The sequence below is a fragment of the Microtus ochrogaster genome, chromosome 5 (genome assembly GCF_000317375.1).
Source record: "Microtus ochrogaster isolate Prairie Vole_2 chromosome 5, MicOch1.0, whole genome shotgun sequence".
In the NCBI taxonomy this organism is placed as follows: domain Eukaryota; kingdom Metazoa; phylum Chordata; class Mammalia; order Rodentia; family Cricetidae; genus Microtus; species Microtus ochrogaster.
Window position 1 is genome coordinate 12860740 of NC_022012.1, and position 25597 is coordinate 12886336.

The 25597-nt window shown below is 38.0% G+C and overlaps 1 protein-coding gene across 1 annotated transcript; it reads left to right on the forward strand.

Moving 5' to 3' along the window:
- Window positions 1-2605: 2605 nt before the first annotated feature.
- Window positions 2606-25597, forward strand: Chordc1 (cysteine and histidine rich domain containing 1). Its single transcript, XM_005346825.3, has 11 exons — window positions 2606-2870; window positions 6426-6475; window positions 9796-9852; window positions 10637-10794; window positions 12587-12690; window positions 13455-13513; window positions 18560-18630; window positions 19490-19595; window positions 21596-21715; window positions 22379-22441; window positions 22667-25597. The coding sequence occupies exons 1-11, from the start codon at window positions 2807-2809 to the stop codon at window positions 22811-22813; spliced, it is 999 nt and encodes a 332-aa protein (XP_005346882.1). The 5' UTR covers window positions 2606-2806; the 3' UTR covers window positions 22814-25597.

Below are 25597 nucleotides of genomic sequence, written 5' to 3' on the forward strand. Positions count from 1 at the left end.
ATATTTAAAGATGTTTAGCAATTCTTAATGATCTGTTAAGATACTAAGTTTCCATTCCTGGAAAAAGGCTAGGGTGCCTCTTAAAATACCAAAGCAGACCTGGCCTTCAGGCTCTTCCAGAATCCCAGTCCCTACTTGTTATAAGAGAGGTCTGGCGTACCTTGTGCCCTCTATCCTGAAGGATTCAGCCCAAAGGCTAGGCTGCCCTTCTCCAGAGACTCTTCCCTACATAATCCAGACATTTTGGTTACCTGCCCCTTTTGGACCTTTGCCTTCCACGTTGTGGCACCTGGTTCCTGGTTCCCTTCCCCTCACCACATGAACCAGCTCAATCTGGTCCTGTCCACTCTGAACTCTCCCAGATGGTCATTTTTTATCTTGTTTTTATATTTTTAAATTTATATTGTTATGCCCAGATCCACGAAGTCCCCCCAAAACCAGCAAGGAGACTGAGTCCCATATGTAAAAGCAAAGAGCCTTTATTTTATGCAAGTTTGCAAACTCGGTCTCTCCATGTGTCCAAAGTATTGGAATAATCAGAGAGCCCCGAGCTCAATTATTATAGTAGTAAAGGTGGGGGTGAGGGATTTCTGAGGTTCAGGACCCCTGATTGGCTGACATTTGTCTAGGGGTGTCCTGTGGAGTGTGCTGGCAGGTGATCCTACATCTGTTGTAATGTTAAGTATTTCCTTTGGATTGTCTATTTTTGGGTGGTGCTCAGGTAATCTCAGTTTGTGGTCCACCCTGCAACCAGGCAATTGCTTCAGGGTAAACTACTGAGACTCAGGTCTCCACTAAGCTTATCAGGGCTAGGTCCAACACTGGCAGACGATAGTGGTGGGAAGAACTTTCTTTGAGTGGTCTGTTTCTATTAAGCCTATCATGGCTGGCTCCTACAATATACTATAATCAATTATTTTCTTAATGTAAATTTGTATCAGTGAAAAACTAACATTAAATATTAAGCCTACTTAAACTATTTGTCTAACAACCCCATTACTGATGCTGTAACCCTATGATACGCAACACTGGAGCTGGCCAAAATAAAATCTTTAGAGCTTCTCATCCATTTCTTATTATTTATGATTAATTTCTATGATCTACTATAGCAGATATCTGTGGCTAAAATAAAAATTGGTATCACCTTTTAGAAATCAATTGGCAATATATAGTTTTTAAAAACTTAGAAGCATTTAAAAGGCTTATGCCCTTTACACAGTATTAGTTACTTCCTTCAACAAACTATAAGTTCCTTATTGATGAGCATAATTAAATTGGTGAGTGTAGGAGCCAGCCATGATAAGCTAAGTAGAAACAGACCACCCAAAGGAAGTTCTTTACTTCCAACCATTATCACCTTCCAGAGTAGGACTCAGACATTGATAAGTTTAATGAAGGCCTGAGTCTCAGTAGTTTACCCTGAAGCAATATCTGGTTGCAATAAGAACCACAAACTGACCATCCAAGAACAGACCATCCAACGGAAATGCCTAACATTCCAGCAGACTCACCAGGCCATCCCGTCAGCCAATCAGGGGACTTGAACCTCAGAAACCCCTCACCTCACCTTTACTACTATAAAAACCCAACTTTTTTTTTTTTTTTCCGAGACAGGGTTTCTCTGTAGTTTTTTGGTATTTGTCCCGGAACTAGCTCTTGTAGACCAGGCTGGCCTTGAACTCCCAGAGATCCGCCTGCCTCTGCCTCCCGAGTGCTGGGATTAAAGGCGTGCGCCACCACCGCCCGGCCCAACTTTAACTGAGCTCTTTCCGGATATTCCAATACAGAGAGACTGAGTTTGTAAACTTGCATAAAATAAAGGCTCTTTGCTTTTACATATAGGACTTGGTCTCCTTGTTGGTTTTTGAGGGACTTCGTGGATTTGGGCATAACAGTGAGATTATAGAACGTGTAAATGACAGAATTCAGCAAACATCCATCATTCCTAAGAATGACTTAGCAATGACATAAAATGGAAATCATCTTAGGTTAAAGGAATACATATCTTTATTTATGTTGAAGTAATGCATAAGCTTGATGTCTCTAGGTATTAAAAGGATGTGGAAAAATGAGAAGTCTTATTGGGATGTAAGCAGGTCTCCATTAAGAATAAACTTGGGCTCGTCGGGAAAGTACACATCCTTTTGCTGAATCTCATCAACGGTGTTTGCTATTTCATAAGTGCCCTATTGAAAGTATCTGCTCAGGATGACATTGCTTGCATGTTCTCTATTAATGATTGTGCTTTGTACAATGGACTTGAAATTTTACTGTATGAGACCGACTGATGGACCGCTAAGTGGCAGCTAATGTGAAATAGCAACTTAGAATTGTGACGGACTGCGGCTGCGCAGATCCGGACCCAGAGACCGGTTAAGGTGGCGGTCCTCACCCTCCTCACTCACCCTCTGCCGAGAGAGCGGCTGTAGGGAGGATCGGGCACGCCGCCGCCTCAGGCAACGAACTACGCTTCACACACCACCGCCGCCGGGAGAATGCGGGGCACAAAGGGAGCGTGGCTCGCCGGGACTTCCGCTTCCGGCCCCGGGTGTCTCATCTATAACTGTCCGAGTCCACCCCCACTGCGCTCTCCCGCGGGAGTCCGGCGGGGAATCTACCGATCGGCGCTTGACTCGGGCCCAGCTTCTCGACTCTTCTGCGCCTGTGCAACCCGAAGGTTCGCGAAAATTCCTGAAGCGGCACCGGCGGCTACCGGAAGCCAGCGCCGTCCTCTGCTGTATTGCCGGCGATTGGCGTGGTGGTTTCCTCTTAGTCCCAGCCTTGTGGGTTTCACCTGGGAGACGGAATGGCGCTTCTGTGTTACAACCGCGGCTGCGGCCAGCGGTTCGACCCGGAGACTAATGCGGACGGTAAGGAGGACCCTGGCCCGAGCCTGCCCGCCGCTCGCCGGCCCGGTCTCGACCTCCCGCGGCTCCGGGAGCCTCCACGTGTCTCCCACGGCTAGGGCTGGCCGCTGCTGTCTCGGGTACCCCTCATCCCTCACTGGGGACCCCCTGCACCTCCTCAGCTTCAGGGCTAACGTGACCCGGTTTACGCTTTGTCACTGCCTTGATTTCTGGGCGCGGGAGGGCCGGGGAAGTGGGCAATAGACCGGTCTCGCATTGGACTTCTTGTCGCATACTTGTCTTCTGAAGAACTGTGCTTGGTTGCGGAAATGACTCTCAACACATCCGTCTCACAGTAGGAACGTTTTCGGTATAGTTTTGCTGGGGCCTGCAGTTTTAAACCACGCCGACCAGCATGAGATGAGCCCCAGTGGTGCTCCAAAAGCCGGTGTGCTCTAATTAAGAATGTACAGTGAAAGCAAAGCACCTATCGTGCGTGAACCCAGAGGTGTGAGTCTCGTTATTGAGTGGGAGAATTATGCAGATTACTAGACTGTTGTGGAAAGTGGCAACACTTGTCTCAGACTTACCTGGCATGTATAGTATGCTTTTTATATGCATGGTATTGAACTGACACTTCGTTACGTAATTTAACTACCCTGTAAAGTGTCTCGCTTCAGACCGGAGTTCCGCGTTGTGAGAAGAGTTTAAAACCAGTACCTTAATTAGAGGTCTTTTTCACGTTTGCGGTGTTTGAAATATTTATCTTGGTTTCCATGTAAACTGATGAGTTCTTTCTAAATAGGACTGGTACAGGATTTAAAAGGAAAGGTGAAGCCACGCTACAAGCACTTGTTAAACTGCCGTGGTTATGTGCACGTTTTACTTTAATACTGAATATACTGCTGCTTTATAGGTAGCATGGGGCAATATTTTTAGGGTACTAGATTCTGGTCCAAAGTTCAGGAGTGGTGCCAACTTGTTACTGAAAGTTAGTCTATCCATGTGTGGAATGGTGTATTACATAGAAAAGGTAAAAAACAAACAAACAAAACAAACAAACAAACACAAAAACTAGGCTAGGAAAGCCACACCAGTAAATCATCAATTTCGGGCTATTAACAGCATCACCTACCCACAGCAGGGAACTCCAGTCACCTGTGTTCACTTTAACAAAGTGGAAATTGTTTTAGAAACTAGGGATAAATGTCAAGTAAATTGGTTGAATGAATGGCAGTTGATAACACTAGATTTAAGAGAAAGTTTTTTGGAATTTGATCTTTTACGTTGAAATTATAAATTAAACTGTTTATGTTGAAGGTGCCCGTGTGGTCTGTGTTCTCAGGGAGTACAGTGATGATGTCGTATTTGTAAGAAGCTGTAAGTCTGTACACACAGTTTCCCGTTTATAATAGTGTAGTATAATTTCCACGTTTATTGACTTATTTCATCCCTTTAGTTTTATTTTTGTTTCTTTTTGTTTTGCCTCGTATGCAAAAATTAGCCTCTTTTCAAGATGATAGGACGTTTTAGTTTGTGATTCAAGTACATGTTAAAAAGAAATATGAATCATAGCTTACATGTGTTAAGTACTCTAAAGGAGACACGCCTTTGCAAACAGCGCAGCAGCTACGAGTGACAAGTGAAGATTTCAGCTAAGCCTAGTGTAAAAAGGCCTTCAATATAGTCACTAGTCTGCTGTAAATATGAATTTTAGCAATGCTGGTAAGCCTGAGAAATGCTATAGGAGGTTCTTCTGCCCATCTAATATCATTTCCTTTGAAAGCAGTGATTTTTACAGTTAATTCAATGCTGTAACCTGTTGTCCAGCTGTGTTTATACATTGTATACTTTATGGTAGTGATTGCACATTAAATTAAATGATCTGCTATTCCCTCTCAACTTCATATCTTTGTGCATGCACATTTCCATGCCCAGCTTCCTTCTTCTAACTCTGCAGTAATGAACTAGTAGCCTCTTCCTAATCTGTGGGTTCTCGGTGTTCCATTCCATTAGCTAGTACTTTGTATGCATAACCAGCACTTAGTAAAGAAGTAATAGGAGATAATAGTAGAGGGTAGAGAGATTTAAGGGCAATACGGGGAATCAGATTGTTGGGAAGCCGGGGCAGGATGGGGGAATTAAACTTGGAAGTTTGAGTCAAGTAAGAAAATTACAGAGGAATATGTGTCTTTCTCTAACATGGTGTACTGCATTCTCAGATAATGTGTGTTTATTACGAATAAAATACTCCACATTGCTAGAGGTAATAAATGTATTTTGTATGCGAGTTAAATAAGTTAAAATTTCTGTAATATGGAAAAGAGACCAGAAATATAAAATGATCAATAGCAACCATGAAATATATTATAGAACTGAACTCTGGCTTGTATCTAAGAATTACTTGTTAAGAATGCTAATGTAGCAATTAGGTATTTCTGCAGTGATTAAAATGTTGAGTTAATTTTTTTCATAATATCTTTTTAGAGAAGCTTTGGCAATTTTTATGGATCAGTTTATAAGTATACTTAAATTTGATATTGTTGCCCGGTGGTGGTGGCACACACCTTTAATCCCAGCACTTGGGAGGCAGAGGCAGGCAGATCTTTGTGAGTTCGAGACCAGCTTGGTCTACAAGAGCTAGTTCCAGGACAGGCTCTAACGCCACAGAGAAACCCTGTCTCGAAAAAAAAAAAAAAGATATTCTTTTGAAAAGATAATTGAGAACAAAAGATGGGAAGGAGAGCTGTGAAATTCTGTGCTCTCGATATAACGTGACTGTTTCGTGCATGTGGTTGCCTGCACAAGACTGCCCAATACAACATCCTCTAGTTCAAATATTCCAGCCCGCAGGGAGGAGGAAAGTCTGTGCTTCCCCCAAGCTAAGCTGGGAAGCTGTTGGCAGGTGATGGCAGCTGCGACAGGAATGACTTTTCTTCAGGGGAGTGGCTATAGACAGTACTGGTTGGACTCAGTGGGTGTGAAGTTCTGTGGAAAGGAGAGGGGGGTGAGTAGGTGGGGTAGCTAGTGAGGAGGGTGGATACGACTGAGATAATTTGCGCACATGTATGAAATTCTTAGAGAATAAAAAAGAGATATTGCCAGAATCATTAGGACTTCAAGTTTAGTAGTAAAGAAGTTTTATTACAAAAGATGGAAGAATGCAGAGTAGTGGTTCTTAGCCTGTGGGTCACAACCCCGTTAAGGATCAAATGGTCCTTTAACAGAAGTGTCCTAAGACCATTGGAAAACAGATATTTACATTATGTTATGAAGTAGCAATGAAATAATTTAATGATTGGGGGAGTCACCACAGTATGAGGAACTGTATTCCTTATGTTCACAGTATAAGGAAGGTTGAACCACTGCCACAGAGTATTCCCGTGTGTTATTCTTGAACAGTTCTGTATTTTGTCCCTGTATCATACTCTTAGAGATTTAATACAAAAAACTTAATGAAGTGCTAAGAGTAATTTGCCTGCTTTTGGAAAAACGATCGAACCCTTAAGCACCCTAAGGAGGGATACATAAACTTGTAATTGATAAACTGCTGTTGTTTCCTTTCTCTGTTTTGACCAGATGCTTGCACGTACCACCCAGGTGTACCTGTATTTCATGATGCCCTGAAGGTAGGAACAAGTTACTTTTCAGTTTCTTTATACTTGCAAGATAAAATTAAAGATATAATTTTTTTTTCCTGCTTCAGCTTGTCAGTTTTTCTTAATGACCATTTAAGGGTGCTTTAAGCATAGTCTTTAAAGACAGAAGAGAGTAGACAGTAATATTTTCTCATTATAAAGTTATTTACATTCCGACTCTTTTTCCTAATGATTTATTCCCTTCCTAAGTTCCAAGTTAAATAAAAGCAGTTATACTGCTTGGTCTTTAGTCTGTCAGTGTTGGCTAATAAGAAAGGCTTCATCTGAATGGTTTGGTTTTTGATTTTTTCCGAAACAAGGTTTCTCCATAGCTTTGGAGCCTATTCTGGAACTAGATCTTGTAGACCAGGCCAGCCTTGAACTCACACAGATCTGCCTGCCTCTGCCTCCCAAGTAAGGGGATTAAAGGTGTGTGCCACCACCTCCTGGCTCTCCTCTGAGTATTCTATTGGTTGTTTCAGATGTTTAATGCTTCTACAAGTGTTTTACTGGAAAAGTCATACTGTATTTTCTCCTTTATTTCCTTGGTGAGCTGAAGAATCAGAGAAATAGTATAGTGGTGGTTTTTTTGTTTGTATTTGCTTTGTTTTGACAAGGTTTTTGATGTCTTTAAAAATTCATGACTAATATGAGGTGTGCAAGTTCTCAGTAACATAACATTTTTAGAGAAAGATAAACAATTTTGTAAGCATAAGGCTACTTATAATCTTTCCTTGAATATTAACATTACAGAACTTTTCTCTCAATATTCCCCTTATTGTTGTTAATATAAATTTAACTACTCATTTCATTAAGTAGAAAACTAGTGGCTTTATATCAGTCCTTGTATTACCTGAAATTTATTGGGTCTTGCAGTCCGAGATTTATAATACGTAGTGTAGAATACAGACAGACAACGAGAGTCTGGAGAATGATTGACAGTGCCATCACTCATCCAAGCATGACACCTAAATTTGGATCCCCAACACATACATAAAATCAAAGTGAAGGGCTTGTCTTTAACCCAGGTCAGGGAAAAGCAGGTCCTTGGCCTTTCTGTCTAGCTAGTCTAGATGAATTATCAAGCTCCAGGTTTTGTAAGAGACCTTGTCTCAAAAAGTTAGGTGGAGAGCAGAGGACCCTAGATGTTGACTTCTGGCCTCTATTCCCCCCACCCCCCTTACACATTCATACAATGAACAGAGCTAATAAAAACCAACACAACTATAGAAATAAGAGTAATACAAACACTTCAGTTTAGGAATGGTTTGATGCTATCTGTAGAGCACATACATACAGAATATGCCAAAGAATCACTAGACTAGAGTTGACAATTTGAGGGCACAAACAGATGTACTTCAGGAACAAAAATGAGAAACATCCCTATGGTTAGGAAATAGGAGAAAGTAGAAGGGGAAAATGAGAAATAAAAAAGTACAGTAAGAGGACAAGGAACCGCAATCAAGAAACAGTCCTTTTCCAGGGAAGAGAAATATACCTTCATAATTGGTTTCAACACACATAAAGACTGTTAACGAAGCTAAAATGGTCAGAGCAGGAGCTGGACAAAGGAACCTCTCCAACGATGTTTTCCTCACACAGAACTGAGCAGATAACACAAACCTTAGCTGCTTGCACCTTGCTTACATTTTTCCATGTACCAGTTAAATGCTAAGTTTCCATCTCTCTCTCTCTCTCTCCCTCCCTCCCTCCCTCTCTTTCTCTCATACACACACACACACACACACACACACACACGATTAAATTTGTTGAATAGTATCAGCACTCTTTAAATGCTGTAAGAGTATGGTAATTGGTTCATGTGCATCTTAATCTAAAGTTCACATGAAAAGGAAAAACAGTAAATTATAGAATATTTAATTTTTCCTTTTAAGAACTGGAAAGATAACCTGATAGTGCGTATAATGTTATAAAAAACAAAATTCGCTACCAAAACTTCTATGCCTTAAGCTGTCCCACATGAACTTAATATGAATTTGGGGCCACAAGGATATTGTATTTCTATTTCCTTATTTCCTACTACATTAGAATTAAAATCAATAACTAAAAGCCACCTTCAGTAAGCTATTTATGGTAAAGTACCTGATTTTTGGGTGAAATGATTAAAATTAGACCCCTTCCTCAGTGGTATAACACCAGACAAAAAAAAAGATGGAGGCCAGCAGAAAAGCCAGACAAGCTTTTAATGAAACCGGAGTACAATGAAAGAATCAATAGTACCTTTTATAGGTGGTGGTGAGGCAAGCAGTGGAAGGAGAGAGTGTCAGAACCGGGGCCTCTGTTCTTTGTTCCTGTTGGCTTTTATTGAGGGTTGAAAAAGAATCAGGATGATGAAGGCTTCTAAAGACCAAAGCAGTCAATTTTCTGGCTAGCCAAGGAACAATTGTTGAGCCTTATTGTCATTGGTTTAACTTTCTAGTCTCTTAAGGATTGCTCTTATTACCCAAAACCCAAGATGTTTGTTTGAGATGGTAGACCAATAAAATCATTTATCACTATGAGCATGTTTAACTCTGGGTAAGATAAAAGCTACCCCGCTGATTAATTCATTATAAACATTCTGCCCTGGCTCATTTTTAACTTGGTGGGCAGAAGAGGGCATTATAACAGGTGACATCTGTCTCCTTTCCAGGTTTTATAAACTCCCTGCTTGAATCCCAGAGTCATTTGACAGTTGGTTAAAACCTTACTTACTTCAGTTGCTTTTGTCTGCTCCGCTTCTCGCTGAAAGGTTAGTTTAACTGTTTAGAAACGACAGTGCTATAATTGTTACTTAATAGGCTCCCCTCATGTTAATGACCTTATTCGTCAGATCCTTTAAATACATGAATTAAAGAGTGGTTGTTGGAATTGAACTTGGCACTAGGCAAGAATTCCAGTGAGTTAATTTGTAGTCCAGTAGATGATGTTTAAAAACTTTTTTCTAAAGGTCAAGTAGTATTCATAAACAAATCAAAAGCTTCTGATTTTCTGTTTTAAATAGTTAGTGATTATTTTAAAAGTCATGTGATTAGGAAGCACCTTAAGAAAACTGAACTCATGCAGGGCGGTGGTGGCGCACACTCGGGAGGCAGAGGCAGGCGATCTCTGAGTTCGAGGCCAGGCTGGTCTACAAGAGCTAGTTCCAGGAAAAGAACCAAAAGCTACAGAGAAACCCTGTCTTGAAAATCAAAAAAAAAAAAAAAAAAAAAAGAAAACTGAACTCATGTATGTTTGTATGTGTCAGGATTCAAGGAAGAAGAGCAGCACAGTTTTAAGGGTCTGCTTGCTTATTTTTCCTTGTTTTATAGGGTTGGTCCTGCTGTAAGAGAAGAACGACTGATTTTTCTGACTTTTTAAGCATTGTAGTAAGTACTAATTTATTCTTTTTATATTTCTCAAAGGACATCCTCCTAGAAACTCCAGATGGAACAGTCAGATCACTGCTATCCACTAACTCAGCTATCAGGTCACGCCAAACTTTACAAAGGGGATTCATCTCTTCCATAGCCTCTAAAAATCCTTTGTTTGCCTTGGAGAATAGGATTTTATATTAACTACAAACCATGCATACCATATATACATAAATATATTTTACATTCTTGATTTTGGTAGTCCTGAAAAGGAGGAAATCACAGGCAGGCAATGATAAAGCATATTTTTAATTAGAGGCAGTAAAAAGAAACCAGTGGGATGGTTCATTGTTGTATATGGCGCCAAGAAAGAAAGCTGTTTCTATATTATAGATGAGAAAAATAAGTTGTAAAAGATTATTCAAGCTAAGACATATTTCAGTTTAATAGGAAAGTTGAAGCTTAGATTAAGATGTTAGATTGAGAGTCTTGTTTTAAGGCAGGGTCTCACAAAACCCAAGTATAAGTGAGGATGACCTTGAACTCCTGAACTTCCAGCTTCCGAATCCAAATGCTGAGATTATAGCTGAAACTACACCAGGCTTTGCGGTATTGGAGGTCACGCTCAGAGCTACATGCTAGACAAGCACTCTACCGACTGAGACTGCAGACTGCGGCCTTTTTGAATAGGCTTTGGCATATATGCATAATTTGCTTCTTAAAGCACCCAAAATACAAACATGCATAATACATAAAGTAGGTCAAAGCATAACTGTTCGTTTGTATCTTTTACTGACAGGGATGTACAAAAGGTAGGCATAATAGTGAGAAGCCACCTGAACCAGTCAAGCCTGAAGTCAAGACTACAGAGAAGAAAGAGCTGTCTGAATTAAAACCCAAATTTCAGGAACACATCATTCAAGCCCCTAAACCAGTAGAAGCAATAAAAAGGCCAAGGTATACTCTATACAACTGTTTGTATTTGTAAGACTATGATAATGGCATTTACCAGTGGTAATTCTTTCTAACATTGTATATAAAGGCTTTTCTAATGAGGCCGCTGTATGTGTTTTTCTTTGGCAATAATCCTGTCATTTTTGAGGGCATGCCCACAATTGGGAAGTTGTATGTCTTCATTTTCTGGTGTATCTTTCCCATGTGGCATGGTGAAATTCAGTAAAAGAATTGTCCGTTTATACAGTTATTGAAGAGCCACAGAGGCCTAAAGTAAAGGCCACTTACCTGTACTTTCAGGTTGAATATGAATTAGTTACTCTCATTAGTACTTGGAGAGTTTTATTTTATTTGATTTGTGATAGCCTGCCTGTCAAATACTTTAAGAATAGCTTTTGCCTCAGTTTGAAGTAGAATTAGATTGTTCATAATCTCTTTCTGTTCAAACAAGACTATATTCCGAAAGACATTAATGGGTTTACTTGTGTAACACAAGAGCCTCAAACTGCACTTAAATAGTGGTTGTTTTAGAGAACTTGAGCTACAAAATGTAAACTCAGGATTTGGGCTCCAGATATGTCTCTCTTTTTCAATACAAGCCTGAGAAATCATTGAAATCAATTGAAGCTTTTATTCACGCTATATATTTACAATCTTCCTTTTTCTTTATTATATTTAAATAAATTTATAGACTTACATATATAGCACAAGAATCCTAAGTTTCAATGTTTATTTGCTCATTAATATTTTGAAGTATAGGCTATAGTTCAAGATCAGAATGCTTTTATTCCACCTGCATTATTAATTCAGTCTTAGTAGACTGTCAAACACAAGCCTAGGCCATTAAAAAAGTACTGGAAAAAGACAAGAATTCTGTTATACTATAGGTTGTGTTTTAATCTGTTACATCACAGTAGAGCTTCCTAGAATATAATGATAGTATGAGTTAATACCATTTTTTTTTAAATGATGGACTTCAGATTTATGTTCTACTTAGGAGGCTATGAAAAAAGTTAAATGTATTTTTTTAGTCTGTATGGGTATGTTTTGCCTGCATGTGTATCTGAGCACTTCCATTCCTAGTACCTATAGAGAACATCTGATTCTCCTGGAAACAGAGTTAGAACTCTTGATCCCAATCTTTTGAAAGAACACTATGTTCTCCTAATCAGTGAGGTCCATCACTTAAACGTTTTATTTAAATCCATTTGATACATGAATTAAATTGTTTCACTGTACTTTATTAATGTTTCCCAGTTTATCATTGTGGATGCAGAGCGAATTACCTATGATATATTTTATTACTATATTTATTAATAGTCTTAATATTCACTTATTGTCAGACTTGGAAATTATATATAAAAGTCTTAACCATTATGAAATATTAAAAGATGGTTGTGATTTACACTGTCATAAAATTGTATCTAAATTTGGAAGTCTGTATGTCATTTCTCCACATAAAGTTGATTGACTCCACTAATACAGATAAGTATGTTTTCACTTAGTGCTTAAGAATTTGTGCTCAGAGTTTACATTCCTAATCTTTACTCCCTATAGCTCCACTGTGTAGTAGTGTCTTTTAATGCTAGCATGTCTTTAATATTTGAAACTTAATTTCTTAATAGAAGAATCATTTTATTAAACGTTAAAATAGTGATAAATGTTTATAAGATACTTTTTAAGGTATAACTTAACAAATATTTAATGACTCATGGAAGATTTTTAAGGTCGTCAATATTAAGTACAAAGAAATACTTTGGTCTGTTGATGATAATATAGCTTCAAAATTCTCCAGCCCAGATGAGCCAATGACAAACTTGGAATTAAAAATATCTGCTTCCCTAAAACAAGCACTTGATAAACTTAAACTGTCATCAGGGAATGAAGAAGATAAGAAAGGTAAGTCCCTGTTTTTTTTGTTTTTCACAATGTTCTTCTGTGTAAGTAAGAGGTAGCTATAGAGCACTGAGTGTGTGGAAGTGTAGCACACTGTAGGGAAGAACTTACTTCATTCCCAGATGCTGATGGCACCATGAAAGAGCATTCAGTTCATCGATTATGTCCGTGTGCAAACTTAGCACCCCTTAATTCCTTTATCAACGAAGTTTCTTCAATAAATGAAATGGTTTTTGTGCATCCTATAAAATCTATTTTCTTATCCATTGACCTCTGCTTACTATTAAGGGGCAAAAATACCTTCCGTGATTTCTGCTGTATAAGAGCTTTAAAAGCCACAGAGAAACCCTGTCTCGAAAAAAAAAAGAGCTTTAAAATTGGATATGCTCTGCATTATAGAATGAAAACATATCATTTGGGGGCATATACGCAAAACTAGATGTCCGGCTTTTTGTTTCTTTTGTTTGGAGAGAATTGTCCGGTAGCTTGTCTTGGATATTGCTTCGTGATTGAGGGTATCTCAGAACTCATAGCCCTCTTGCCTCAGCCTTCAAAGTGCTAGAATGTACAGCACCAGATCAGCTGGGCTGTGGGTTTCTTTTTCTCTATTTCTTTTTCTTTAAATCTTACTTATTTTATAGAAAGATTATTTTTTAATACTAACACAACTGTGGGGTTCTATTTTAATATTGTAGTTTTAGATTTTATTCCTCTGTTTTAAAAGAACATAGTTATGAAACTTTGTATTACCTTTTTTTCCATTGCAGAAGAAGACAGTGATGAAATTAAGATTGGGACTTCTTGTAAAAATGGAGGGTGTTCAAAGGTATATATTATAAAACTTTGAATTTATGGAGTAAAATTTTAACATGGACACAAAGGGCTCTGAATCACTCTAAAGGTAGCAAACACCTGGATGCTAGTTAAATGTTGGGTACTTTGTTGAACACTAGGACTATAAATACAGTAGAGATTTTCTAGGAGGAACATCTGGTAGAATTATGGGAATAAATCTAATTTAATTGACAATTACTAAGCACTTGATATATGCTAGACATTGGTTCAGGGGCTGGAGACAATAGTATCACACAAAAACCTGAGGAGTGAATATATTATGTGAGCAAGAGAACAGACTAGACCATTGAATAATTAATTCAGACACACCTGAAGTAAATTTAATAAACAGAGCAACTACAGAGGTTCCAGACAGGGGCTACTTAACTAAGATTTGTTGATGCAGATCTTTCTGATGCAGTACTAGGTTGGAATTGGGAGGAGGACTAAACCTGGGAGTAGAACCATCCCTAGAGGGAGCAGTCGGAGGCTTTAGATCTGGGCTACTCAGAGAGCCGTGGTGAAGGAAGTAGTATACTTTGAATACTTGTATCTTCAAGAATATGGGTAATTAGTGAATTTAGGGTCACAGCCTGAGCCCCAAGAAGCCAAGTTCAGGCACCCATCTTTGATAAGCCAATTTTTAAATAGATAAATTAATCTGAGAAAAACAGGAAAGGCTTTTTTCTAATACATGTGATCACATTGGGAAGAGGGACAAAGATCCAGCCCCCCCCCCCCAGTCCATTTTGTGTAAGAGATGGCTTAAATAGAGGCCTAGCGGTATGTATAACTAAGTGGTCCCTGTTGGGAGCAGCCCTTTGTTCATTCTGGCTACTCAGACCCAAAATAATCACTCAGAAACCATATTATTTGCAGTACTGCTTGGCCAATAGCTTAAGTGTATTGCTAGTTAGCTCCTACATCTAGAATTAACCCATTTCCATTATTTTATATTTAACCTCGAGGGTTGTGGCCTACCAGCAAGGTTCCAGATGGCAGGTCGCATCTTTCCCCTGTGGTGGCTACATGGCGTCTCCATGATTCCCCCTACTCTCTCTTCCTCTGCTTGGAAACTCCTGCCTTGCCATATTCTGCTAAGTCACTGGCCGAAACAGATTTATTCATTAATCAATAAAAGCTACACATAGACAGAAGGACTTCCTACACCAGGTCCCAATCAAGGTCTGGTTCCACCAACCATAAACTCATCATGGTGTGTCTTTTCCATTTGACTGGCACAGAATTTAGGCCTTCTCTTCCAACATGATATTCCTGTGGGTAATTTCTTTTTTGGGGTCCATTGTTTAAGTAGTCTGTTAGTTAAAATAAGGGACACAAGTGTCTGAAACAGTTAAGAGCAGTGTCTGCTCCTTCATACAGCCTAGGCTTGAGTCCAACCATCTATATGGCAGTTCACAGCCATGTGCAGCTCTAGGTCAAGGGAGTCCGTTACCTCTTTTGTCCTCCCTGGGCTCCAGGCACACATTTGGTGCATAGACATGATTGAACAAAATACTCATGCTGATAAAATAATGAGATAACAATAAAAGTGGTATCTTTATTGTTGTCGGACCAGTTATAGTTAAGAGTGAAGATGGGATGTCAGCAGGTTTGTTTTTCTTCTATGATGTTTGAGATTCCCTTGCTTACTAAAAGTGGAATGGGAACAGAAGTAGAACCTCATATGTATAAGGTAGAAGTTGTAAGTAAAAGGGGGTAATTTTTTTTCATTTTCAATTTTATTACTTTTTTAAAATTTCATTCAATTTAATTTGGTAGTATTCTTTTTATATTCCCAAGCCTTTCCAAATCCTCCCTACTCACCCAACTTCATGTTCTTTCTCTCTCTCTCAAGAAATAAGTAAATCACCGAAACATAACTGAAAGTGCACACATATAAAAACTGAAATCTGTTTTGTTTTGGTCAGCTCCTCATGAGCGTGAAGCCTGTCCTGGAGCATGGTTAGATTTTCCCCCGCTTTCTCACCAGGTACCAGTTGCAAATTGCTTCTTGGTTAGGTATGCCCACTTTCCCTTCTCCGTGCTGGAGTTTTTCTTATCCCCCCTCCCCCGCTTCAAGTCTTGTGCATGCTGTCGCGGTCTTTGTTCGTATGTACATAAGTTCTATCTGGAGCACGCTGTTTCATTGGAGTCATCCACCTCTTCTGGCTCATAGAATCTACTTCGTAGATTCCTGAGCCTTGAATATTCAGACATCCCATTTATGGCTGAGTGCTCCAAGCTTTCGCGTTGTCTCCCTACTGTCAAATTGTCTGTTAGTTACCATCAACCACAAGAAGCTTCTCTGATCTATGGTTAGCAATATGTATTTCCCTGTGTTGTTCATTTAGCAGAGAAGTAGTAGTTTTCCCCCAGAGCACATGGTCTACCTGTCTAGCCTCGGGTTCTGGCCTCATTAATAGTTTGAGGTGTGGATTAAATCTTCCGGAGTGGGCCTTGAATCCAGTCAAAGGGCAGTTTGTTTTGCCCTCATTCGTGCTACCATTGCACAGTCTCCAGGCTCACTGGCAGTTGGCCGTTAGAGGTCACAGGGTCATAGTTGGGGGCTGTGGGTAGAGAGCAGGAAAGGCGGTACAGGTGGCAGAGTCCGAGCGGAAATTCAGCTCAGTAGAAGTATCAACAATGGGGTGATGGAGGTATATCTTAACAAAACTGATTGCAGTAATACAGAGAAAATAATGGGAATCTCAATACTGTTTCCTTATATGGGTTGAAATTAAGAGATAACCAAATTTAAGTGCCTTTAGTGGTGAGAAATTAAAATTTTAGGTTATAGAGGATTTAAGAAATATTTAATCTATTTCATTGAAATAGCGAAATTTGTTAGAACTTGTTCACGAACAAACTTAAACTTGATGACTTTCAAAATGAAGCCAGCAGTCTCTTCAGCTTCTTCACACGTTCCCCTGAAAAGATTATCTTTATCTGTCAGCATGTATCTTGCTCTTTGTCCTCTTTCTTAATCTTTCATTTGGGTTTGTTAGGTTTGTTTTAGGGAATATAACCATAATCTTGCCCTTTTTGGTGCTTTGTGAATGTCATTGTTGAGCATGTGCTACAATTGATAATTGTGATAATTGATTTTTCCTTTCCACTGTTTTTTTTTAAATAACACTGACCTTAAACACTTCAGTGTGTGACATACTAGAAATGGGATTAGATGTATGTGTTCATTTTCAGCAGATACGTAGACATAGGAGATTTCAAAAGGTTGCATATTCTATATGCTTGTCAGTACTGATGAATTGGATCCACATTGGCTCCTTTTGTCGCAGTGTTTATAGTTCAGCTCTTCTGATAGAGCATACAGTCTTCTTACTTTGTGTTTCCTTGACCTCTGCGGTGTTGCGTGCCCACTGATGTGCCTACTGCTCAGGTCTTTCCTCTCTGAGCACATGCCCGTGATCTCTCCGCTAGCCTTTCTTGTCATCCTTTCCCTAGCAGTCTTGCAGGAACTAACTATTCATATCTTTTAGCTCCAGATCTCTTGTCAGAGGTATTTCATTTGATTTCCACTGGGCTGATGATACCATTGATAAACAAAGAGACTTTCAATTTTCATGAAATGGAAGTTTTCCTGTTTTTTTTTTTCCTTTGTTGACAGTGTTCTACTTTATTATTTAAGAAGTACTTGTTTGTAACATGATGGGCCGGCTTGTTGGGGTTAATGTCCCACCTGGTACCCCACAGCTGGCAAGCCCTAAAGAAATCACACAAAGTCTACATTAGGTTATAAACTGATTGGCCCATTAGCTCAGTCTTCTTATTAGCTCTGGTACCTTATATTAACCCATTATTCTTATCTATGTTAGCCATGTGGCTCAGTACCTTTTTCAGTGGGGCATGTCACATCTTGCTTCTTCCGTAGTTTGGGCTGGAATGGGCTTCCTCCTTCCCAGAATTCTCCTGTTCTCATCGCCCTGCCTCTACTTCCTGTCTGGTTGACCTACCTATACTTCCTGCCTGGCAATCACCGTTTATTTAAAACATGATTGACAGAATACAGACAATTCTCCCGCACCACTTGTTCTGAGCTACATTTTCTCATGCAGGGGTACTTTATGTAAAACACAGAGTATGGTGGAAAATACAAGATTTTTTTTTAATAAAGGACATTCAAGGAGCATTTGCTAGTCCTTGAGTGAATTTAAATGGGTTAGTCTTTTGAGTTTGACCAGATTTTGTGATAACTTCAGAGGTAGAAAGGACAGATGTACTGATTCAGATTTGGAGAACTGGATGCATTTGGTGCCATTGGATAAGATAAGAAAAGAGACATTTAGGTGGCAGTAATGATAAGTTCAGATTCTAATATACTGGAATTTATGTACTTAAGGTGATAAACACCTAGTACTTTGGACCTACAGAAAAGAAACATAAAATCTTGGTCTTCTCTACTTTAGTTAATATGATTATAAAATTAGAGAACATACTATCAGTTACATCCATGTTTTATTAACATAACTTTTTGTGAATTCATCTGTAGAGCCTTCATGTACAGCAGCAGTGGGGCCCGGATCTTCCAGACAAACCATGGATGTTTATATAGGTCTGCAGCTCATTTTACCATTTGTAGGGATAAGATATCACCATTTCCTGAAACTTCCAGAATTGCTTTTTAGATTTTCCATATTAATTAGTGATGCCCACACAGAGTATACTAAACACATAAATCATACTCTGTTTTGGGAAGAGTGTAAGTCCCCTGATTCCAACACATTTCTGTAAATTTAAATATTTCAACTTAGTTCATTGTAACCTCATGCCTAAAAGCCTTAAAGCCTCTTATTTAGTAAGTTGGCTACCTTTCTGATTTCTTTCTTTGCAGGAATCTATAGTTTATTTATGTTCAAAAGAGAGGCATTTTCCATTTCTTGATGAATTTACCATGTTCTTATAGCTGCTGTTATTTCAGTATTTTCTAAGGCCTTATAGGTAGCGAGTACTACAGATAGGTGTAAAATGCAAGTGTGAGATGAACAGCTAATTTTGTCTCTCTGTCTTTGTCTTTTAGACATACCAGGGTCTGCAGAGTCTAGACGAAGTCTGTGTGTATCATTCTGGAGTACCTATTTTCCATGAGGGGTAATTGATGCATTCCTAATAAAAATTTATAGTAGTAATTCAAAATATTAAACTTTTATATCTTTAAACATTGCCATGCAGTTTTTGGAAAAATTTTACCTACATTACCATTTAATCCTTATAATCTAAGAAAAGGGCAGAGGCAGTTGCCTTCATAATTTTTAAGTAATCATTGTAATTTTTCAGTGTGTTCTTATTTAGACCTTTGGTTGTGTGCATTGCCTCTACCTCAAGATACTCAGGCCTTGGCCTCCTGCAGAGAGCGCTTAGAGGCATATCCTACCGAGTGGCCTGAATTGCTTTTCTTAAAAGACTGTCATTCATTTTTAGGACATTGGAATTTTTGGCCTGGGGCGCGGAAAGCCCATGCTTTTACATAACTCTCAATTTTGAGTTTGTCTCTATACTGTGTTTCCAAATGTTTCGGATGCCTGGAGATATGTAATTTTCAGTTACCTGTGCAGGGTTTTATCTCAAGTTAGTAGTAGTGGTTTTCCCTTCTTTGAGATTGTTCATCATGTGTGGAAGCACTAGTTTCTACCTTGTTCCTTGGTCTTTAGTGGGTTGTTGAAGTGTGGCTATTACAGTATTCATTCATATCACTTTTGGTAACTTCATGAAGGAATTAGGGTGTACATTCTCAGTGAGAAACTAGACTTGGAATTTGTGATTATAGATTTATTCAAAAGCTAAGTTAATAAAATAAATGTCACCCTGGTTTTTAAGTAATTAGTTTTCCTAGTATTTATCCATTTTAACTGTTCACTAATAAATACTTGCAAGATATTTAAAGTTGGAGTATTTATTTCTTAATTACATCTGTTTTAATGATAACTTTAATCCATTGTCTGATTTAAAGGATGAAATATTGGAGCTGCTGTAGAAGAAAAACCTCAGATTTTAATACATTCTTAGCCCAGGAGGGCTGCACAAAAGGGAAACATGTGTGGTCTAAAAAAGATGCAGTAAGTCACCTTTCAGGCTCACATACTGACCTGTGATCATCCAAGCCATGTTTAAAAGATCTGAAATTAGCATATGTTTATAGCATAAAACTAGCTTTCTTACAAGGTAAGTAAAGCATTGGCATATGTACAAAGTAGTGCATTTCAATCTCCCAACAAAATAACCCTGTGTGTATTGATGCAGGTATGTGAGTTTTCAGAAATACTTTAAACCTACTAAAATTGGAAAATGCTTGTCTTATTAAAATTAGTTTCACAAGGGCTAGAGAGTTGGCTCCGTGGGTAAGAGCACTTGTTCTTTCAAAGGATTGAGATTCAGTTCCCATCCCATCATTCAGAGACTCACCATTAGACACCATACATGCATGTGGTACACAGGCATACATGCAAGGAAAGCCTTCACAAACACAAAGTAAATGTAAAAATGTATTAGAAAAAATTAGGTTCACAGCCCTTCCTACTTTGAAAATTGTCTCATAAAAGCAGTTTATTAATTTAATGTTACTAAACCAATAGTTAGCCCTCTACTTCTTTTTTTGCTCACAAAATCAATTCCACCATACATACGATCCCTCCATCTAGTGTTCACAGTGGGATTTCTTCGAATGCCTCTGCTTGCTCTGGGGAAATTTTTCAAGGAGGAAAGAGTTGCAGTGCATCAGTTCCTATCAAAATATTTATAGGCTATGAACATAATTCCCTTAATCTCTTTAAGTTGAGAAAATAATACCAGTTTGTTGCTACATAAAGGTTTGTATGCCAGATCTTATTATTTTAATAGCATGATTAATCCAAACAAATTTTTGTGCTGTGCTGACATTGGTAACTTTAGGAACCTTTCTGGTTCATAAAACTTCTATGTTTTAACTCAAGGATGAACTTTCAGGCTAGACATGTGTTCAGTCTTTGGTATGTCATTGTTGTCATTTTGAATCATAGATTACTTACCATAAAACTTGCAGAAATATTTTATTAGCAGAAAATGGGGTATGCTTATATATTTTCTCTGAAATCAAAACCTTAAATACTTTCAAAAAATAAATTTTATGCTTCACTTTTTGTTTAAAAGTTAAGAGTGTATTTCTTGATGAAATGTAACTACTTTTTCTTTCTTTTAAATAAAAGTGTTTGATTTTTGAAATGAATTGATACTATAGTAAAGCACTAGGAATAATGGTCATTTCCAGACTCACAGTCAACAGATGATTTCTGCAAACTGTGACATTTTCTGCATGCTAATATGAAAGGACAAGATAATTTAATAATCATAGGAATAGTTGTTAGTTGACTGTGTGTGTTCATGCATACATGGTATGATGGTTCTGTGTTTGGTGTCTTCCTGTGTCACCACTGTGTTTGATGAAATATGGGTTCTCTGAGCCTAGAGCTCATCATTCCAGCTGTGGAATCTTGTGATTAACCTTCTGGCACTAGGATTACAGAATCATGCTACCATATATGATTTTTTTTTTTATGTTGATGTTGATGTTCCAGACTCAGCCCCCTCATACTTGCAAAGCAGGCATGGTACTGAGAGCTAAGTCCCCAGCCCTAATACTACCCAAACCTCTTCATTTGTACAAAATAAACTCAAGGTTCTCAGACTTTCAAGTCTTATGTTGTCTTGTTTATCTTACCAAACAAATTCCTTTCTCATTTCTGTCTTCAAAGAATGATTCTGTGACAGAACTTAATGGACAATAGGATGTAAATGGAATAAAGTTTAGTAAGGCTTGTGAAATTGTGTCCTAAGTGAACAGTAACTGTATAGCCCTAAAGGAGAAAAGCCAAACTGGAGAAATGAGGGTGTTCTCACATCGTAAACTTGTTAAGATATTTGTATCATAGTTTATTGTTTAAACCTCTTGGAGGAATCTTTAGATGTGTTACTCCGAAGCATCAAGTGCTTCATTGTGCATAGTGAATTTTCCTCTATTAGCTGAGCGAGTTCTTTTTAAAAAGTTGTATCTTAAGATCACAAGGTTTGTATTACATTACAGGGGAAGAAAGTTGTTCCATGTAGACATGACTGGCATCAGACTGGCGGTGAAGTTACCATCTCAGTGTATGCTAAGAATTCACTGCCAGAGCTCAGTCAGGTGGAGGCAAACAGTACACTGGTGAGTCTATGAACTGACTGAGTAAAATTACCCTTAACGCATTATTTGTTCATATTTTCTCAGAGTTCTTAGCTCTGATCAGAAAACTAATGACTTTTATAGAAACAGTATTTTAAGTGAAAAATCAGTGTTTCTGTGTGTTTCTAAAGTTTGTTCTTCAGAACACTGTGTTCTGAAGTTTTCTAAAATATGTAGTATCGGCCGGGCGGTGGTGGCGCACGCCTTTAATCCCAGCACTCGGGAGCTAGAGGCAGGCAGATCTCTGTGAGTTCGAGACCAGCCTGGTCTACAAGAGCTAGTTCCAGGACAGGCTCCAAAACCACAGAGAAACCCTGTCTCGAAAAACCAAAAAATAAAATATGTAGTATCTTAGAAGAATCACAAAATACAGGTTTTTCAGTATGAACCTTACAGTTAATTTTTTATTCTCATACTCATTTTCTTAAAGGAAGCAGGAAGTTGGGGAGCCACCATTGACATTTTCTCATGGCTTAAGTAATGTCCGTCTTATCTTTGTAATCGGTGCTTGGTTTCACAAACCTTCACTCTGATCAGTTATCACTCTTGACTGGATGCAATTCACTGTTTTACTGCATGCTTAGTGTGTATTAAGGCCTGGTTTTCAATATCTACCACCAAAAAATAACAATTTATCTATTTCAGTTAAATGTTCACATTGTATTTGAAGGAGAGAAGGAATTTCATCAAAATGTGAAACTGTGGGGTGTAAGTATTATGAATCCACTTATTTATTTTTCCTGATAATGAAAAAAAACTAGAATGAATACTCATGGAAAGTTGATAAATAAAACCTTAATGTGTCTATTAAGATACTTAAATTGCATAAAAAATGGCTCCAGAGGCTTGATTTTTGACATTAGAATAAACAAGATGTGTTTTTCTGAGACCAATAAAAGCACCAAGTTAATGTTTACTCTTGATGTGTTATAGGTGATTGATGTTAAACGAAGTTACGTAACTATGACCGCAACCAAGATTGAGATCACTATGAGAAAGGCAGAGCCCATGCAATGGGCTAGTCTTGAACTGCCCACAACCAAAAAGCAGGAGAAACAAAAAGAAGAAATTGCAGATTGATTGGAAGAGAAGCAGAAAACTCTTGTATGATTTAGAGTTCTCAATGTGTGTGGTGAAGTAGTAGCTTGCTGCTGTAACCTTTTTGTTGTATTTTAATCTGCTATTTTAGGGTTATCATGAGTTTCTTTAAAGCCAAAGTCTCTTGATTTTTTTGTGCCTCTATCTTTCTTTTGAGTTCCATATTAAGACTCCAAGTCTCCTCAATAGTAAAAACATAGTTGTTACCTCACACACAAAGGGAGGAAAAAAAACTCATAAGTATAATTGTAGTATTTCTTAGTAAAAATTATTATAAGCAGAGAAATAAAAGGATTTTTTTATCCTTATATTACCGTTACTCTTAGAACGGTAGAAAGGTGTAATATAAAAAATTAAATTGGCCTTTTCATGAATTTTGTTACTGTAATAAAGTTTTGTTTCCTTTATGAGGTGGTTACTTCGGTAGTGCTAACCCTAAAGCAGTGTAGTCACTGTTTCTGTGTACTGCTCACAGAATTCGTTTGCAGTTCGTTTAATTTCAGAAAGTTACACCGATATCTATAGTTCTTGTCAAGCAATATAATTTAAAACTATAGGAAATAAAATTAAGTTTATAGAAGCATCAATTTGGTTAAAATTTATCATTTCATAAGAGTAAGCAATAATGTTTTGAAAATCTTTTTAATTATTTAAAGGTGTTTTTATGTTTTGACTAAATTTTATTAAATTTCTAGTCTAAATCTCTTAGAGATTATCTCTGTCTCCCAGATGAAAACTATATCTGTAAAATTGTGACTGTGTAGCTTTGTTGATGTGTTAAGGTATGTGTGAGGCTTGAATCTGGAATGCCTCTGAGAGCTTGTTTTGAGTCCCCAATTTACGGCTCTGTTTTGAAGGCTGTGGAACTTTTTGGATGTTGGGCCTGGTTGGGTTCAAGTCTTTAAGGATTATACACCCCTGCTGTCAGGGCATGGAGCCACCTCTGTCCCGCGCTCTCAGTGCTGCCTCCCAGCCGTTGTATGTAAACTGTATCCTCTGAAACTGCGAGCCAAAATAAACCTTTGCTCCCTTGATTGTTTGTGTCGTGTGCTGTGGTCAAGGCGACAAGAACAAAGTATGCAGTACAGAACAAGTAGGACAGCTGTGTGTTCTGTGTTAGTGTAGCTGCTTGATTCTTTGGAATTTTTCTAAGGATTTCACGAAGAGGTTGACAAGTTTACCAGTACAATACTGATTTTATGTTATACCTCATTTCTATTAATTGTATATGACACAGAACATTTATATTTATGCCAATTACAGCCGTTAATGAATAGGTTACTTTTTTGAGGCACAGCTCAAGGGGAAACCTGTTATATGAAGGTTAGAACTCTAGTAAATTGGTACCTTAAACTGGTATAAATCAAAATGAAAGTTAAAGGTGTTTACGTTGGTATTAATGGAATTCTTACAAAGAAAGTATGAGTATAGTCAAAATATTATCTTAGTTAATAAAGAATCTGGGTGGGCACTGGAGAGAGCTCCCTTAACAGCACTGGCTGTTGGGTTGATTCCCTGCACCCATATGGCAACTTATATACTCAAGGAACTCTACTTCAGTTACTGGTCCCTCTTCTGAACTCTGTGGGCACCAGGCAAGTATGTTGTTCACATTAGATACAGCAAACTGTTTGCATCATTCTGTCTATCTAGTTCTGTCAACAAGTGTAAAGACACAAATCTAGTCTTTAAGCTCTACTGATACAAGGGCATGCTCACATTTTTTGGCAATGAAAAACTGGGATCCAAATATTGTCTCTAAGTTTTTAGTTAGACATGAATTCATTTAGAAAAGCGATCTTACTTTCTGCCTGAGGGAAGAGGTTGAATCGGTTTGATTCAAAATATTAATTACACTTATCGCTTCCTTACTGAGCCTGTTTTCCCTTGAATAGTAGCTTGTCTGTTGAGGTGGTACTGTTGAAACAAATGATTCCTAACCTCAGACCTGGTTGCACAGCACTGTTTTCATTTTTAGTACATTGTGTGGTGGTTACATTTGTGACCATTTAATTGTTATTTCCTTCCAAAACCTCTGTGTGTCACTCAGATAAAAATTAAATGAAATCACATTAAACTCTATGTTAAAGTAACAGTATTTACTCTATGTTAAAGTAACAGTATTTTTAAAGAAGAATGTTTTACTCTGTCAATTTATTAAGAAAGGTTAATGAAATGCTTGTTAGCTCAAAGATATTATTTCTGTTACATACATGCATTTTTATTACGGCATCAAAGCAGCCAAACCTAGATATATTTTATACATGTTGTAACTCATTGTAGCATGGGAACGTAAATGTTGTTTTTCTTGCCTAGTTTTGCTTGTACAAAGGAATTAATATCCAAAATTGGCCTGTCTTTTCTAACTGCTTATTTTGAAATAACTTTAGGTTGCCAGGCTTATGAAACTAGTACAGGAGTTATTTATGGTTAGTATGTCATCTCCCCATGTTAAAATTTACATAAAAAACAGTTTACAGAAGATATTAACCTTTACATAATTTAAAATAGAATGATTAATTTTAACCTTTCTAGTGGAATTCTTAAAGGGAAATTTTTGGAGCCTGTCTTATAATGTAAGCCAGTAATGTAAACAATTAAAATATGAATTGAAATCAGCTGTTTATAGGCTGACTGTACATTTACAGAACTATAGTCAGTGCACTGGTTGTATCTTGTGCCAGGGACTTTGTCTTTACATAGATCTTGTTTGATTTTCTTATCAGTTCATCAGAATGAAGAGAACTATTAAAAGATTCTTGCAGA

What these genes read in the sequence shown, in the direction of transcription:
- Chordc1 (XM_005346825.3), top strand. Translation starts at nt 2,807, where the DNA reads ATGGCGCTTCTGTGTTACAACCGCGGCTGCGGCCAGCGGTTCGACCCG. An exon ending in AAAATGGAGGGTGTTCAAAG is followed by an intron (nt 13,514 to 18,559) that starts GTATATATTATA and finishes TTTGTCTTTTAG; the next exon opens with ACATACCAGGGTCTGCAGAG. An exon ending in TGTGGTCTAAAAAAGATGCA is followed by an intron (nt 19,596 to 21,595) that starts GTAAGTCACCTT and finishes ATTACATTACAG; the next exon opens with GGGAAGAAAGTTGTTCCATG.